Source organism: Bidens hawaiensis, unplaced genomic scaffold (assembly GCF_021521415.1).
Source record: "Bidens hawaiensis isolate Kalapana, Puna unplaced genomic scaffold, B.hawaiensis_p1.1 tig00004192_1, whole genome shotgun sequence".
Taxonomy (NCBI): domain Eukaryota; kingdom Viridiplantae; phylum Streptophyta; class Magnoliopsida; order Asterales; family Asteraceae; genus Bidens; species Bidens hawaiensis.
The window spans coordinates 35,996-48,497 of record NW_027491249.1 but is presented as its reverse complement, the minus strand read 5'-3'; the positions used below and the strand labels follow the sequence as shown (position 1 = coordinate 48,497).

Genomic DNA, 12,502 nt, shown 5'->3' with positions numbered 1-12,502 from the left:
ATTATTCGAGTTTCGGTTTCGGTTTTTTTTTAATTTCCTGAATACCCCTAGTTAGGAGGTAGGAGTGTCTCGGCTATTTAAATTTTCTTAAAGCAAAATATCCATTAAAATAAATAAAAAAGACTTCAAGGCTTCAAGCCCAGACCATAAGTTTTGAAACAAAGCCCAAAGGTTACAACCCAGTGACCCGACCCGTTAGAGCAGATTCACAGCCAACCCGATAACTTGTTCTTCGTGGTACATCCCATCACAACTATCAATCATCTTCCGCACCTAAAGATGTCAGAAGCTGCAGTAATAGCCACAGCATCAAGCTCATGGGCTCGAGCCTTAGTCAAAATCTCACCGTACACGTTTTCCGCTATCGGTATCGCAATTTCCATCGGTGTTTCTGTCCTCGGTGCTGCTTGGTTAGGGTTTCGATGTTTCATTTGATCTGGGTTTTTAGGTAAATTGATAGTGTTAATGATCTGTTGGTTTTTTAGGGGGATTTATATTACTGGGAGTAGTTTAATTGGTGCTGCTATTAAGGCTCCACGGATTACATCAAAGAATTTGATCAGGTACTTTTGTGTTGGATAATAATTAGGGTTGGTTTGTTATTGGATCAAGTTGTGGAATTATTACAAGTTTTAATTGCTAAGAATTTAGGTTAAGTTTAATGTAAGAATTGTAAATGAGCCTACCCGTGCCCGACCGATCTCCTACTCAAACTTGAGCTTCGAGCTCTTTTTCTAAGCTTGTCTAGTACCTTAAACGAGCCAAAGCTCGGTTGTGCAGTGTGAAATTTATATATATAGAAGTCTAAAAGAGGTAAGAGTTAGAAATACCTCGACGGGCCTAAACAAGCTTCTCAAACAACGGTCGAACTCTGGCTCAATAACTAAATGAGCTTTATTAGAGGCCCGGGCTCGGCTTGTTTCGAGCTTTTTTATATATCTGATCTAGAGTAGCTTGCTATTCTACTACAGAATTCATAGAATCACAATATCATGAACTTCAACTTTTGTTTTAAGTATGATCACTGAAGCACTGAACTCCCTTGTTAATCAATTTATGTTCTACTTGTTTCATTTTGCCATATTTTCATCACTCTAGCAATTGTAATTGTTATATGATCAAACACCCTATCATGGTGTCTATTTATCTACCAAAAAATGCAATTTTCAAAGGAAAACGGTGCACACGATTTTAAAAATCCAATAATTCATGACGTAAAACCAGGTAGAGCTAGCATGTATATACTATTAGGATGCATTTTAATTTCAGTATGCATATATTTCAATTCCATAGCTACCGTTTACTTTTTGGACTTTGAAAATAATTACGGTTTATTTGTACTTAAATATATGAAATTGTAATCTTCTGACCATAACAAAACATACAATAAAACATGCATTATCATTTTCTGAGCTTTAACTTGGTCATGACAACGAGCAGTGGCGGACCCAGGATTTTTTGCCAATGGGGTCCCATATTTTCGGTGTTCAAATTTTTCGGGTCGGTCGTTGTTCAGGTCGGGTCGAGGCGAAGAACATAATAAAAAACAATATCATAATAAAACTTTCTTTTCAATCATCACTACCTGAACGGGTCAAAATGGGTCGGGTTGACACATAAACACTTTGTTTTCCCTTTCTTAAACATTTTTGAGATAGAACCTAGATCCACCCTTTCATAAGCATGTGTTGAAAACCATTAACTTAAACTAGTGAAAAATAAAACTGATATTTTAAAGTGTTTGAATGTTTCTAAAGAAAACCATGCATAAAGTTGAAAACAATGATATGTATTTTAGAGGTGTTTGAATGTTTCCAAAGTTATCATTGCAACATTAGCAATCAAATGATTGATTAACACTAAAAATTAACACAAAAAACCAAAAACTGAGCCTTGTAAGACTTGAACCCATGACCTTTCAAAGATAAAACAAGGGACTTTCCACCAGACCACATCAACATTAATAGTATGGGTTCCAAGTATTAAATCTTATGGGGTCCTCAAAAAATTTAATATACCGCTTCTAATAAATTTTTAAAAAACATTGGTGTCCCGGGACCCCGATCCACACTATGTGGGTCCACCCCTGACAACGAGTCAAAGGTGATTAACTTCTTGTGGCTTGTAAGCAGTCTTCTCTTTTTTATTGAAGTTGGCCTTTCAAAAAAAGAAAAGAAAAGATTATAATAGATTCCTAATTCAACAGTCTCTATATTTTATACATTTTCAGCGTGATTTTCTGTGAGGCGGTTGCTATATACGGAGTCATCGTGGCAATTATTCTCCAAACAAAGCTGGAGAGCGTGCCTTCATCACAGACATATGCACCAGAATCCCTCAGAGCAGGATATGCAATATTTGCCTCGGGAATAATTGTAGGATTCGCAAACCTTGTTTGTGGGTATGTTATTTTACCTATTAACCTTTATATATCACAAAAAGCCATGTCAGCACTCACCATCTGGGTTATACATCACATGTTTGCGGTTCATTTTTAATGACGGGTTAAGTTGCCTGTTTAATTTATTGTTTTGTTTGGATGACAGATTATGTGTTGGTATAATTGGAAGCAGCTGTGCGTTATCAGATGCACAAAACTCGTCGCTTTTTGTAAAAATTCTGGTAATAGAAATATTTGGAAGTGCGCTTGGACTGTTTGGAGTCATCGTTGGGATAATAATGTCTGCTCAAGCAACATGGCCAACTAATGTGTGACATCGATCGATCTTGTATGCATAATTATTCATTACTTTCTTCTTTATATATATTTGTCCCGTGTTGGTTTGTATTTTTCTTTGTCCAGTTAACAAACCTTATGAATCTATGGATTTCCATATGTTAATGATAAATAATATTTATGAGTTGTAATCTATTAAATGCGCCAAGTGATTGAAGATAAGAGTTACCTTAACTGATGACTGTTACATTTGAAGAATTATAGTTCATCCTGAACCAAGTTAAAAAAAAAGGGATAACTGATGGGAACCAAAGAAATGATTTTGATGGTACCGATCTCAAATTGCTGTATCGTGTTAAGCCGCCAACACATCAAAATCTCTGTTTGCTATTTCGTTAACACATTACAATGTGATTTACAAAAAAACCATTTCTAGATTTTGAACGTTGATGAATTACTTTCTACAATTGACTTCACTATCACCACCCCTCCCTCTGCATCCTAATCCAAATTTGCTTTCCAGAATGAAGCTTTCAAAGACCACACCGTCCAAACTAAAATGACTGACATTTGCCCATTAAAACATGAGATGATGGGTTTAAATCATTGAAAATGTAAGTGGATTTTATTTGAAAAAAAATTGTCTAAAAAAAAAAAAATTCAAACATACGAACTAACCATCAGCATCTCTGATAGCGGTGATATTAACCCATAGACATTATTACAAAGACGCATGAAACAAAAGCATGATTAATATTTTAAATTTATTCAAATTGATGAGTGATGACATTCAGGTTGATTTAGTTATGACAAACACAATAACCGAATTCGACTCATAAAGTGGTTAACCGTAGCATTGAGTTTAAGTTCGTTTAGGTTATTATAACTTTATGCTAAAAAGAGAGACGAAAAGTATACCGTCGTCAAAGATAACACCAGACCAGAAGACTGAAAATGTAAAGAGTAAAAAACCCAAGGGAGCAGCATCTGGAAAGAAAAGAAATTGAATCTGGACCTATAAAAGGAAGAAACAACATCAATGGCAGATTTGCGCCTAGCTGCCCTGTTCGCAGTAGCCGGTCTATAATAATAATAATAATACTACCTTTCTTTTTCCTATTATTTTTTACTTTTACATAAATTAATAATAATAATTGCGATCTCGTTATCGGAATTCAACAATCAATCACAATTACTATCAATTTAGGGTTTTGTGTGATCCGATCGAAGGATATCAGATAATTAGGGCTTTTATGTGATTGATTATGGATAAGAAGAAGGTTGCTGTGCCTTTGGTATGCCACGGTCATTCACGGCCAGTAGTGGATTTGTTTTACAGTCCGATTACTCCTGACGGATTCTTCCTCATTAGTGCTAGTAAAGGTTTGTGTTTCATCCGTTAGCTTATATTAGATTAGCAATTGGATTGATTACGTGTCTATGTGTTTGAATGGTTAGTTAGTTAGTTATGGAGATTGGAGTTGTTGAGAGTTTATATTTATTGCGATGTTGTGAAACAATTGTGCAGTAAATTAGGGCTGCAAATGAACCGAGCTGTTTGTGAATTGTTTGAATGTTCAGTTGTGTTTGTGAGCGTTTGATAATGTATTCGTCTATGCAGGTTATCGGTCCCTAGGTAAATATAGTTAACAATCAGTGTTTTAATAGCCAGTTCATACCGGCTGGTTGAACCGGTAATACTGGCTTTCGCATATCAGGCTGGTATTTTGAGCTTGGTATTTTTGGGTGGTTTGCTAGAACATGAACATCGAACCGACCCTTTTTTCTAAAATACCGGTTTAAACCGGCAAACTGGTTTTAAGTCCAAGAGATTTTTGATATTTTGTGGCCCATATTTTTTTCAAATTACTTTTAATGTTGCGATTAACGTTGCAACGAGTATTCTTTAGGATTATTTTTTGAAAATCGAGTGCTTTTGTGTTATTTTTTTATTATGGATTGACTTTTGGATTATATTTTATTAAGGAATCATATACTTATGGCTTATTTTTACATTTATATGGCATTACAAGGTAAACTATTCAGTCCGGTTGATCCTCTCGATACAATCCGGTTCAACCGGTTGTACCATATTTTACGGTTCAAATAAAAAATCGGTTTCTAAAACATTGGTACCGATAGCATCGGCGATATTGACCGATATTTTACCGATCCGATATTTCTGTTTTAAGTCTTGATTGTCAATATTTAATGTTCATTGTTAGTGTTTTAAGTCTTAATCAATTCCTACTTGCTACGATTGTTAGTGTTTTGCAAGTTGCAAAAGGTTAATTTGTTAATGGTAGGAGAGTATACTGAATTATTAGTGTTGACTTGCTATATATATGAATTTTACATGATATGAAAATTACCTATATCTCACCGCGATAATTGATATCTCAAATATAATATTTTTTAATTTAACATCAGTGTATCAGGTTTTGGTTTTGTAATTTGTACATGTGTATATTGCAATGAGAATTAATTAGGGCTGTAAATCGAACCGTTCGATCAGCAGGAAGTTTGAGTATGTTCATCGTTTAGTAAATGAATGTTAAAAGTGGCAGAAGGTTAATCAAGCATCATGTGGTGGCGTTGATAGCCGAAAGACAAGGGTACATGCACCAATCGGCTGGTGTCCCGATGGTTGAGTGTTATGTGCCTTATGTCCAAGGCTTGATGCAAAACTACTATCGAGCCGTGGGTCTCACTGGAAGCAGCCTCTATATTCCTACGGGGTAGAGGTAAGGCTGTCTACATCTTACCCTCCTCAGACCCTACCATAGCTTTGCTATTGGTGGGATTTACTGAGTATGATGATGATGATTAGTAAATGAACAAACGTGAACACATAATTTAGTTCGATTAACTAAATGAATGAACACGAGTAGAGACTATGTTCCTTCAACTGTGTTCGTTTACGCTCGCTATTGTTTGTTTGTTCGTTAAAGTTTTTAAAATATTTTTGAATGACTTTTCTAATCTGATTTAAGTAAAATTATTAACTATTAAACGAAAAAGTATATGAGTATTATGTGATTAATCTTTTTGTAAAATTAACGTTTGAATATTAATGTTAGAAAAAACACGAAGACAAACTTGGTAGCCAGAGAGAGCTGTTGACACTGACCATTCTCGGTTAGTCAAATTAAATAAACCGTTGTTTGTGTTCATGAACGTTTACGAACAAGAATTTTGTCCGGTTGGGTGTTCATTAATCGTTTTGCTTGTCTGATAAAAGATTAGCGAACGAACATGAACAAGTCCTTGTTGGGTTCAGTTTGGTTTGTTTACAGCTCTAGTTAAAATAAATAGTTCAATACCATATTAATATGAATTATTAGTTACAGTATTAAGTTTGTATTTCAGATTCAACTCCCATGCTTAGAAATGGTGAAACTGGTGACTGGATAGGAACCTTTGAGGGGCATAAAGGTGCAGTTTGGAGTTGTTGTTTGGATACGAATGCTCTGCGTGCTGCATCAGCTTCTGCTGATTTCACAGCGTATGTGCTGAAGTTCTGTTATTATTATTAATATTGTTAGGTTAATTACACCAAAATGTAACTTATACTTTCACCTATTTGTCATTGTATGGCAGAAAAAAGTTTTATTTTTTTACATTGCATGTAATATACTTCTGTAGCAGTTAAAAAGTTATCTGACATAGCATTGGTAGTGTGTCATGTCTCTGTTTTACATGCCATTGAAGGTTATATGTTACATTACATACAATGGAAAAGAAACATTTTACTTGCATACAGACATACAGTTACTAAAAGGTGAAACTGAGTTACATGGTGCCATGATGGTTTACAAAACACATTTGTCTCAGTTTTTGTTTGTTGCGTGTGTTGGTTTTTTCAGGAAACTGTGGGATGCATTAACCGGTGATGTACTGCACTCATTTGACCACAAACACATTGTTCGAGCATGTTCCTTTTCTGAGGTGGCCTCTTCTTTCTCTATTTGCAGTTGGTTATATAACTTAAGATTTTCCGTTTCCTTATCATTTATTGGCTATTGCTTATGTGTATGAATGTCGAAATTAGTTTATTGATCTACAGTAACATCTGATGAAAATAATAGAGTATACCTACAAATGCAGTTGTTTACTTATATAAATGATATTACGGTTAATGTATAGAAACAACATTTATATACTTTTACAGGACACACATTTTCTGCTAACTGGTGGTTTTGAGAAAATACTTCGCATATTTGATTTAAACCGACCCGATGCGCCTCCAAGAGAAATTGAACATTCTCCAGGCTCTATCAGGACTGTTACATGGCTCCACAGTGACCAAACAATATTAAGTTCTTGCTCGGATTCTGGTGGAGTAAGGTATGTTATTAAACTTTTAAACATGTGTTGACTTTTGACAAATGTGCAAATAAACATTATATGATTATATTGTTATGCTAACAGGCTGTGGGATGCGAGAAGTGGGAAAATGGTTCATACTCTTGAAACAAGATCATCTGTGACCAGTGCTGAGGTCAGCAAGGATGGGCGTTATATAACCACCGCAGATGGTTCTTCTGTCAAATTTTGGGATGCAAACCAGTAATATATTTCAATCCATAATATCATAGCTTTTAATGTTTGTATACTTTGATTAAGGTTTTCTTTCTATTTGATAGTTTTGGCTTGGTGAAAAGTTATGAAATGCCCTGTAATGTGGAATCAGCATCGCTGGAACCAAAGTTGGGTGATAAGTTTGTCGCTGGAGGGGAAGATATGTGGATTCGCTTATTTGATTTCAACACTGGTGAAGAAATTGGTAAGCATTTTGATAATTTTACTACATATTCTTATATACACCTTGTTATAAAAACATTAGTTACCTAAATAGTTAACATGTATGTTGTTATTTCAAAACAGTAGTCACTTAAAGGGCTAATAGCCAAATTCTATAAAAAGATCATCATACTTTCTGTTTTGTTATGGTAGTTTCTTAATCACGAAAACATTATTTGACGAAGTACATTATCACAACAATAAAATCATTTACTTAACTTTTTAGTGGTTTTAAATTAATACAAACCATTTTATATGTTTTTATTATTTTTGTTTTTTTTGAGTTACTTCAAACATGCTATGTATTTTTGTTGTATTGTTTTTGAAAGGCTTAATAGTTATTATCAACTTATTGAATTGAAAAATGGAAAAGAAAAGACGAACATTGAATGGTGTTTGCCTGGTCGCGTGTCCAATTTAAAACATTAACTCGTCCCAATTTTTTACTCACGTAGTATTAATAAGTAAAAGAAATCACAATTTTGTTAAAATTGAACTTGTGAAGAGGGACTTCAATGTATGAAAAATTGTCAAGGGACTTTTACAAGAAAAAGCAGAAAGTATGCTTATTATTTATTTATTTATTTGTACAGTATTTGGCTATTTGCCCTTACCTGGCTAAATCTTTGTATAAAACAATTTAGGAGGTTGTATGGGTGAAGTTGGACCGGTTGACCCGACCCGTTCAGCATGTTCTTTTTTTTTTTTTTTAATAATTTAGCCCATTGATGCAGCTTTGACATTGATGGGGTGTGATTTGTGGATATTATTGTAGGGTGCAACAAAGGTCACCATGGCCCGGTCCATTGCGTGAGGTTCTCGCCAGGAGGTGAATCATACGCGTCAGGGTCGGAAGATGGAACCATAAGAATGTGGCAAACAGGGCCTTTGAATCCAAAGGAGAAAGAAAGCTCTGTTGTTCCAAATGGGCCAAGCAAGCCCATTACAGTTGATGAAATAGGCACAAAATTGGAGGATGTGAAAGTTGGCAGGGAGTAAGTAAAATGGGTTGGTTGGTTGGTTGGTTGTTTGGTCTACTAGAAGCATACATACATATATATCATATATGTTTGGTCTACTTTTGTAAGTCTAATGTTGTCACTTTTCTTTTCTTTGAAATAAATAGAAACTGCTTGTGGATTCTATTTTGCTTGTTTAGTTTTTGTTTTGCAATATGTTGATTAATGTGTTATTACAAATATCATAATGCATTTTTAGACACTAAGTGAGCCAAAATTGAGCTCCGTTTCAATCTCATTTTCTAGAACCCGAGCTTGGCTTGTGAATTGTTTTTCGAACTTTGGCTCGATTCGGCCCGTTTATAGTCGATGAAATTGGCACAAAGTTTCAAGTCTGCTTGTTTAGGCTGTGTCTTGTGAGATAACTAGCAAGAGCTAGTTATTGTACCACGTCACTGCCATGTAGGCAGAAGAGTTACAACTTAACTAGCGTGTTGTGGGTTAACTTGGTTTAACTAATATTTAAAATAACTTAAAAAATTAAAAAATAAATAAAATATGATTGGTGGGTTTGAAGTGAACTCTATCCACCAAGAGGGGATGGCGCCGTGGATGAGATGGCGTTGGAGGGGAAAATTGTGTTTGGGGCCATCATGGAGATTAGGATGTTGTGGAATGGCAGCGTCATTTGGTGGTGACTAGGACTATGGCGCCTGTTTTCTATCTCCACAACATGCAGGCTTACAGTTGAAGAAATTAATAAGCATATATTTTTAAATTTATTTTTAGAAAACCCTTAACGAGCCTAAGTTAGGCTCGAGCTCGTGTGCAGTACTTAAACAAGCTAGAGTTCGGCTGTGAAGTGTGAAATTAATAAATAGAAATTCAAAAAAGTAAAAAATTAAAAAATACACAAGGCTTGTTAAGACCTCGTTAAGACTTGACGAGACTAAACAATCAAGCCTAGAGCTAAGACTTGACAACTTAACGAGCTTTAACTAAGACCCAAGCTCAACTTAGGCTCGATAAGGCTTGTCTCGTTCATAGTAAACTATTGCTCTAATCTTGAGTACTCGCGAATGGCTTGACTCGTTTACACCCTTAAATATGAGCTCCGACTTGCAATATATTTTATAACTACAAAGTATTTTCCCTACTACGCTAAGTTAGTGAAGACAAGTTAACTTTTGGTTAGTTTTAGAATCTTTTGATAGTGGTCATATACATATCTAAGAAAGAGAATTAAAAATATTTTGTAATAAAAATTAATTATATTATTTTTAAATACAGTCCTCCCATCTATAAATATTAAAAAGAACCTCTGGAAAAAAGTTAGTTACTTAACATACATATGACAAAGACTGTCAAGTGGCAACGACGATTTGGTTTCTCAGGAAATCACCCAAACCAAAATTTAAAACTAGCGTAGGTCCGATTAAAACAAGATATAGTGGAGCAACGAGAGACTCCCTCAAACGGTGGACCAAACAAAAAGACAGTGGTTCTAAAATAATGTTACTTATCATACATGTGGGCCCATGAGATGCTCTACCTTTTTGTTTAGCAAATTTTCCAAAGTTTTTTAGTTTTTTATTACACATTTACACTTGCCATCTTTTATTTTACTCAATATTCAGTCAATAACCAATAATTTCGGGCCTGTATATGCTGTTTGGATGTATGATAAGCATGCATTAAATTTATATGCAATATTTACTTTTCTTTTACTTAAAAATCATACAAAACTAACAATTTTATTTTTTTCCCTCCTTTCATGTGTTAATGTGTTATATACTTATATGTTCCATCAAGCTAATACTAAACATTGCTCTTGCTCTGTCTAAAACTTAAATTAGTTTAAATAAACATGTTTAATAGTTTAATAATTATACATGTTTGGTTTTGGGATCAAATAAAACAACTAAATACTTGAAAATTCATGAAAATCACTTTTAAACGATACTTTTTATTTTTTTTTATTTATTATATGTTATTAATTTTTACCTAACAGAAAAGAAATTAATATATATATGTGTGTGTAGTTTTGTATCAAGATTTTATATTAGTAATACTCGTTTTGTAATTATAATTTATTATATAAGCTAAAAGTTATTATAAATATAGCATGCTTGTTAAGGCTCATGGATGTAGTAAAGTTCAATGTGAAGCTCGGGTTCGAACCATGTATTAAATTGTCATAAAGACATCACTCTGCTTTATATATATATATATATATATATATATATATATATATATATATATATATATATATATATAAAATTGGATTCTAAAATAAGATTCAATGAATTAGAAGCTTGGCTCAAGCTCATGCCCGATCTCGTTTAGCCCACGGCTCCTTTTGCAAACCTAGTGTTATACATGTATAACTTAATCTAAATATGTTTATTTATTTACTTATTTATGTATTTATTATTGTTGTTGTTGTTGTTTTCTTGTGTGTGTGATTGGAATAACAAAATTCCTAGTTAGTCAAAAGTTTCTACATGATTAAGAGTGAGTCCAAACCATATCCCGATATTCAACTTTCTTTATGGTAATAGAATTCCAAGCTCGATTTGATTTAATAAATGCTAAGAGGCGTAATAGATTAAGAGGTTGCCTTTGAATCATTTAGCATGTCTTTGAAATTTAACCATTAAGGGCCCGTTTGTTTCATAGAATGAAATGAAATTGAAATTGGAATTTGCATAGGATTTGGAATCTGAACATTCCAATAGGAATTGGAATTTGAAGGAATTGAAATCTCAATTCCATTCTTGGTATGTTCGTTTGACAAATGAATTTGAATCGAGTTTTTTCTTTCTTTGTTTTTTTTAACAGGGATAACGACGGAAACATTTTAGTTTTTTTTTTATATTTTTTGTTTCTTATTTATATTTTGTGTTATGATTTTTTTTATTATTTTTTTTGAATTTTTTTAGGGGTTTTCTATAAAGATTAAAAACCCCTCAAAAAATATTCAAAAATAATAATAAAAAATTCATAACTCAAAATATAAATCGAAAATAAAAAAAGTAAAAAAACCAAAATATTTTATTCGTTGTTATTGTTAAAAAAAAATCCCAAAAAAAGATTCTGACGAATTCACTTGAAATCCTCCACATTTTGGAAGGATTTAGAATCCCTTTATTTAAAAGAATTTGAAGGAATTGAATTCCAATTCCAATTCTAATTCCAATTCCTTGACAACCGAACGCACGGAAAGGAAATTAAGATTCCAATTCCAACGAAACAAACACGCCATGTCATAAGATTTTAATTCTAATTCCTTTGAATTCCCACAAATTCTGTGAAACGAACGCGTCCTAAGAGGTTTCATGAACCATTAAAAGATTTTTTCATTGAACCAAACACACTTTACCGAAGTAATCTCTATCTCTTAATAAAATTATTAAGAGGCTACAAAACAACCACTTGGTTTAAAATTATAATATAATAAATATAATCATTTTCAAGAACTTATCACGCCTCCAATCTCTATACTCATGAAAGAAATAAAAGTCATTTGAAAAGTATAATTGATATTTTACTTTTCTTTCACGAATTCTCATATTCTGTTTGAAAAGTATAGTTCATGACCTACTTGCTATTCTTTTAAGTCATGCAAATCTACAAAGAAGTAAACGTATGTCAAGTTCGTAATTAAAAAAACTCACGACAAATTAGAAACAAATTAATCATGAATTTATTTTGCGTTACGTGTGTTTATTTGTATCATAAGACACACGTAGGAAAATCAAGGCCGGTTCCCAAATTTCTAGGGCTCATACTAGTATTAGAAAATACCCTTATATATAATTTGTTAAAAGCGTCTTATAATAAAAAATTTTAAAATTCTTTTCATACTTTATTAAATGCTCAAATTTGTTAGTATAAATAAATATATAATTTCAGGCCTCCGTTAATAACATGTCCTAAACAGCGGTCGAGCTTTTCATGGCCAACATTTTAAAAATGACCACTAAGGGAATAAACTAATTTTTTTTAATTATTAAATGTCATATATTCTTATGAATTGTGAGTACATTTCTTTTTCTTATCT

General features: G+C 33.2%; 2 protein-coding genes across 2 annotated transcripts; both read left to right on the top strand.

The window, feature by feature from the left end:
• The first annotated feature begins 266 nt into the window (after nucleotides 1-266).
• Nucleotides 267-2,801, top strand: LOC143625630 (V-type proton ATPase subunit c''2-like). Its single transcript, XM_077095913.1, has 4 exons — nucleotides 267-410; nucleotides 486-563; nucleotides 2,231-2,401; nucleotides 2,547-2,801. The coding sequence occupies exons 1-4, from the start codon at nucleotides 280-282 to the stop codon at nucleotides 2,713-2,715; spliced, it is 549 nt and encodes a 182-aa protein (XP_076952028.1). The 5' UTR covers nucleotides 267-279; the 3' UTR covers nucleotides 2,716-2,801.
• Nucleotides 2,802-3,887: 1,086 nt separating this feature from the next.
• Nucleotides 3,888-8,615, top strand: LOC143625654 (uncharacterized). Its single transcript, XM_077095938.1, has 7 exons — nucleotides 3,888-4,060; nucleotides 6,047-6,182; nucleotides 6,544-6,625; nucleotides 6,849-7,024; nucleotides 7,109-7,246; nucleotides 7,324-7,463; nucleotides 8,256-8,615. The coding sequence occupies exons 1-7, from the start codon at nucleotides 3,943-3,945 to the stop codon at nucleotides 8,477-8,479; spliced, it is 1,014 nt and encodes a 337-aa protein (XP_076952053.1). The 5' UTR covers nucleotides 3,888-3,942; the 3' UTR covers nucleotides 8,480-8,615.
• Nucleotides 8,616-12,502: the final 3,887 nt, after the last annotated feature.

Excerpts from the sequence above, each read along its gene's own strand:
- LOC143625630 (XM_077095913.1), top strand. The coding sequence starts at position 280 with ATGTCAGAAGCTGCAGTAATAGCCACAGCATCAAGCTCATGGGCTCGA. Across the intron at positions 564-2,230 it reads ACATCAAAGAATTTGATCAG|CGTGATTTTCTGTGAGGCGG; the intron begins GTACTTTTGTGT and ends ATACATTTTCAG. Across the intron at positions 2,402-2,546 it reads TTCGCAAACCTTGTTTGTGG|ATTATGTGTTGGTATAATTG; the intron begins GTATGTTATTTT and ends TTTGGATGACAG.
- LOC143625654 (XM_077095938.1), top strand. The coding sequence starts at position 3,943 with ATGGATAAGAAGAAGGTTGCTGTGCCTTTGGTATGCCACGGTCATTCA. Across the intron at positions 4,061-6,046 it reads CCTCATTAGTGCTAGTAAAG|ATTCAACTCCCATGCTTAGA; the intron begins GTTTGTGTTTCA and ends TTTGTATTTCAG. Across the intron at positions 6,626-6,848 it reads GAGCATGTTCCTTTTCTGAG|GACACACATTTTCTGCTAAC; the intron begins GTGGCCTCTTCT and ends ATACTTTTACAG.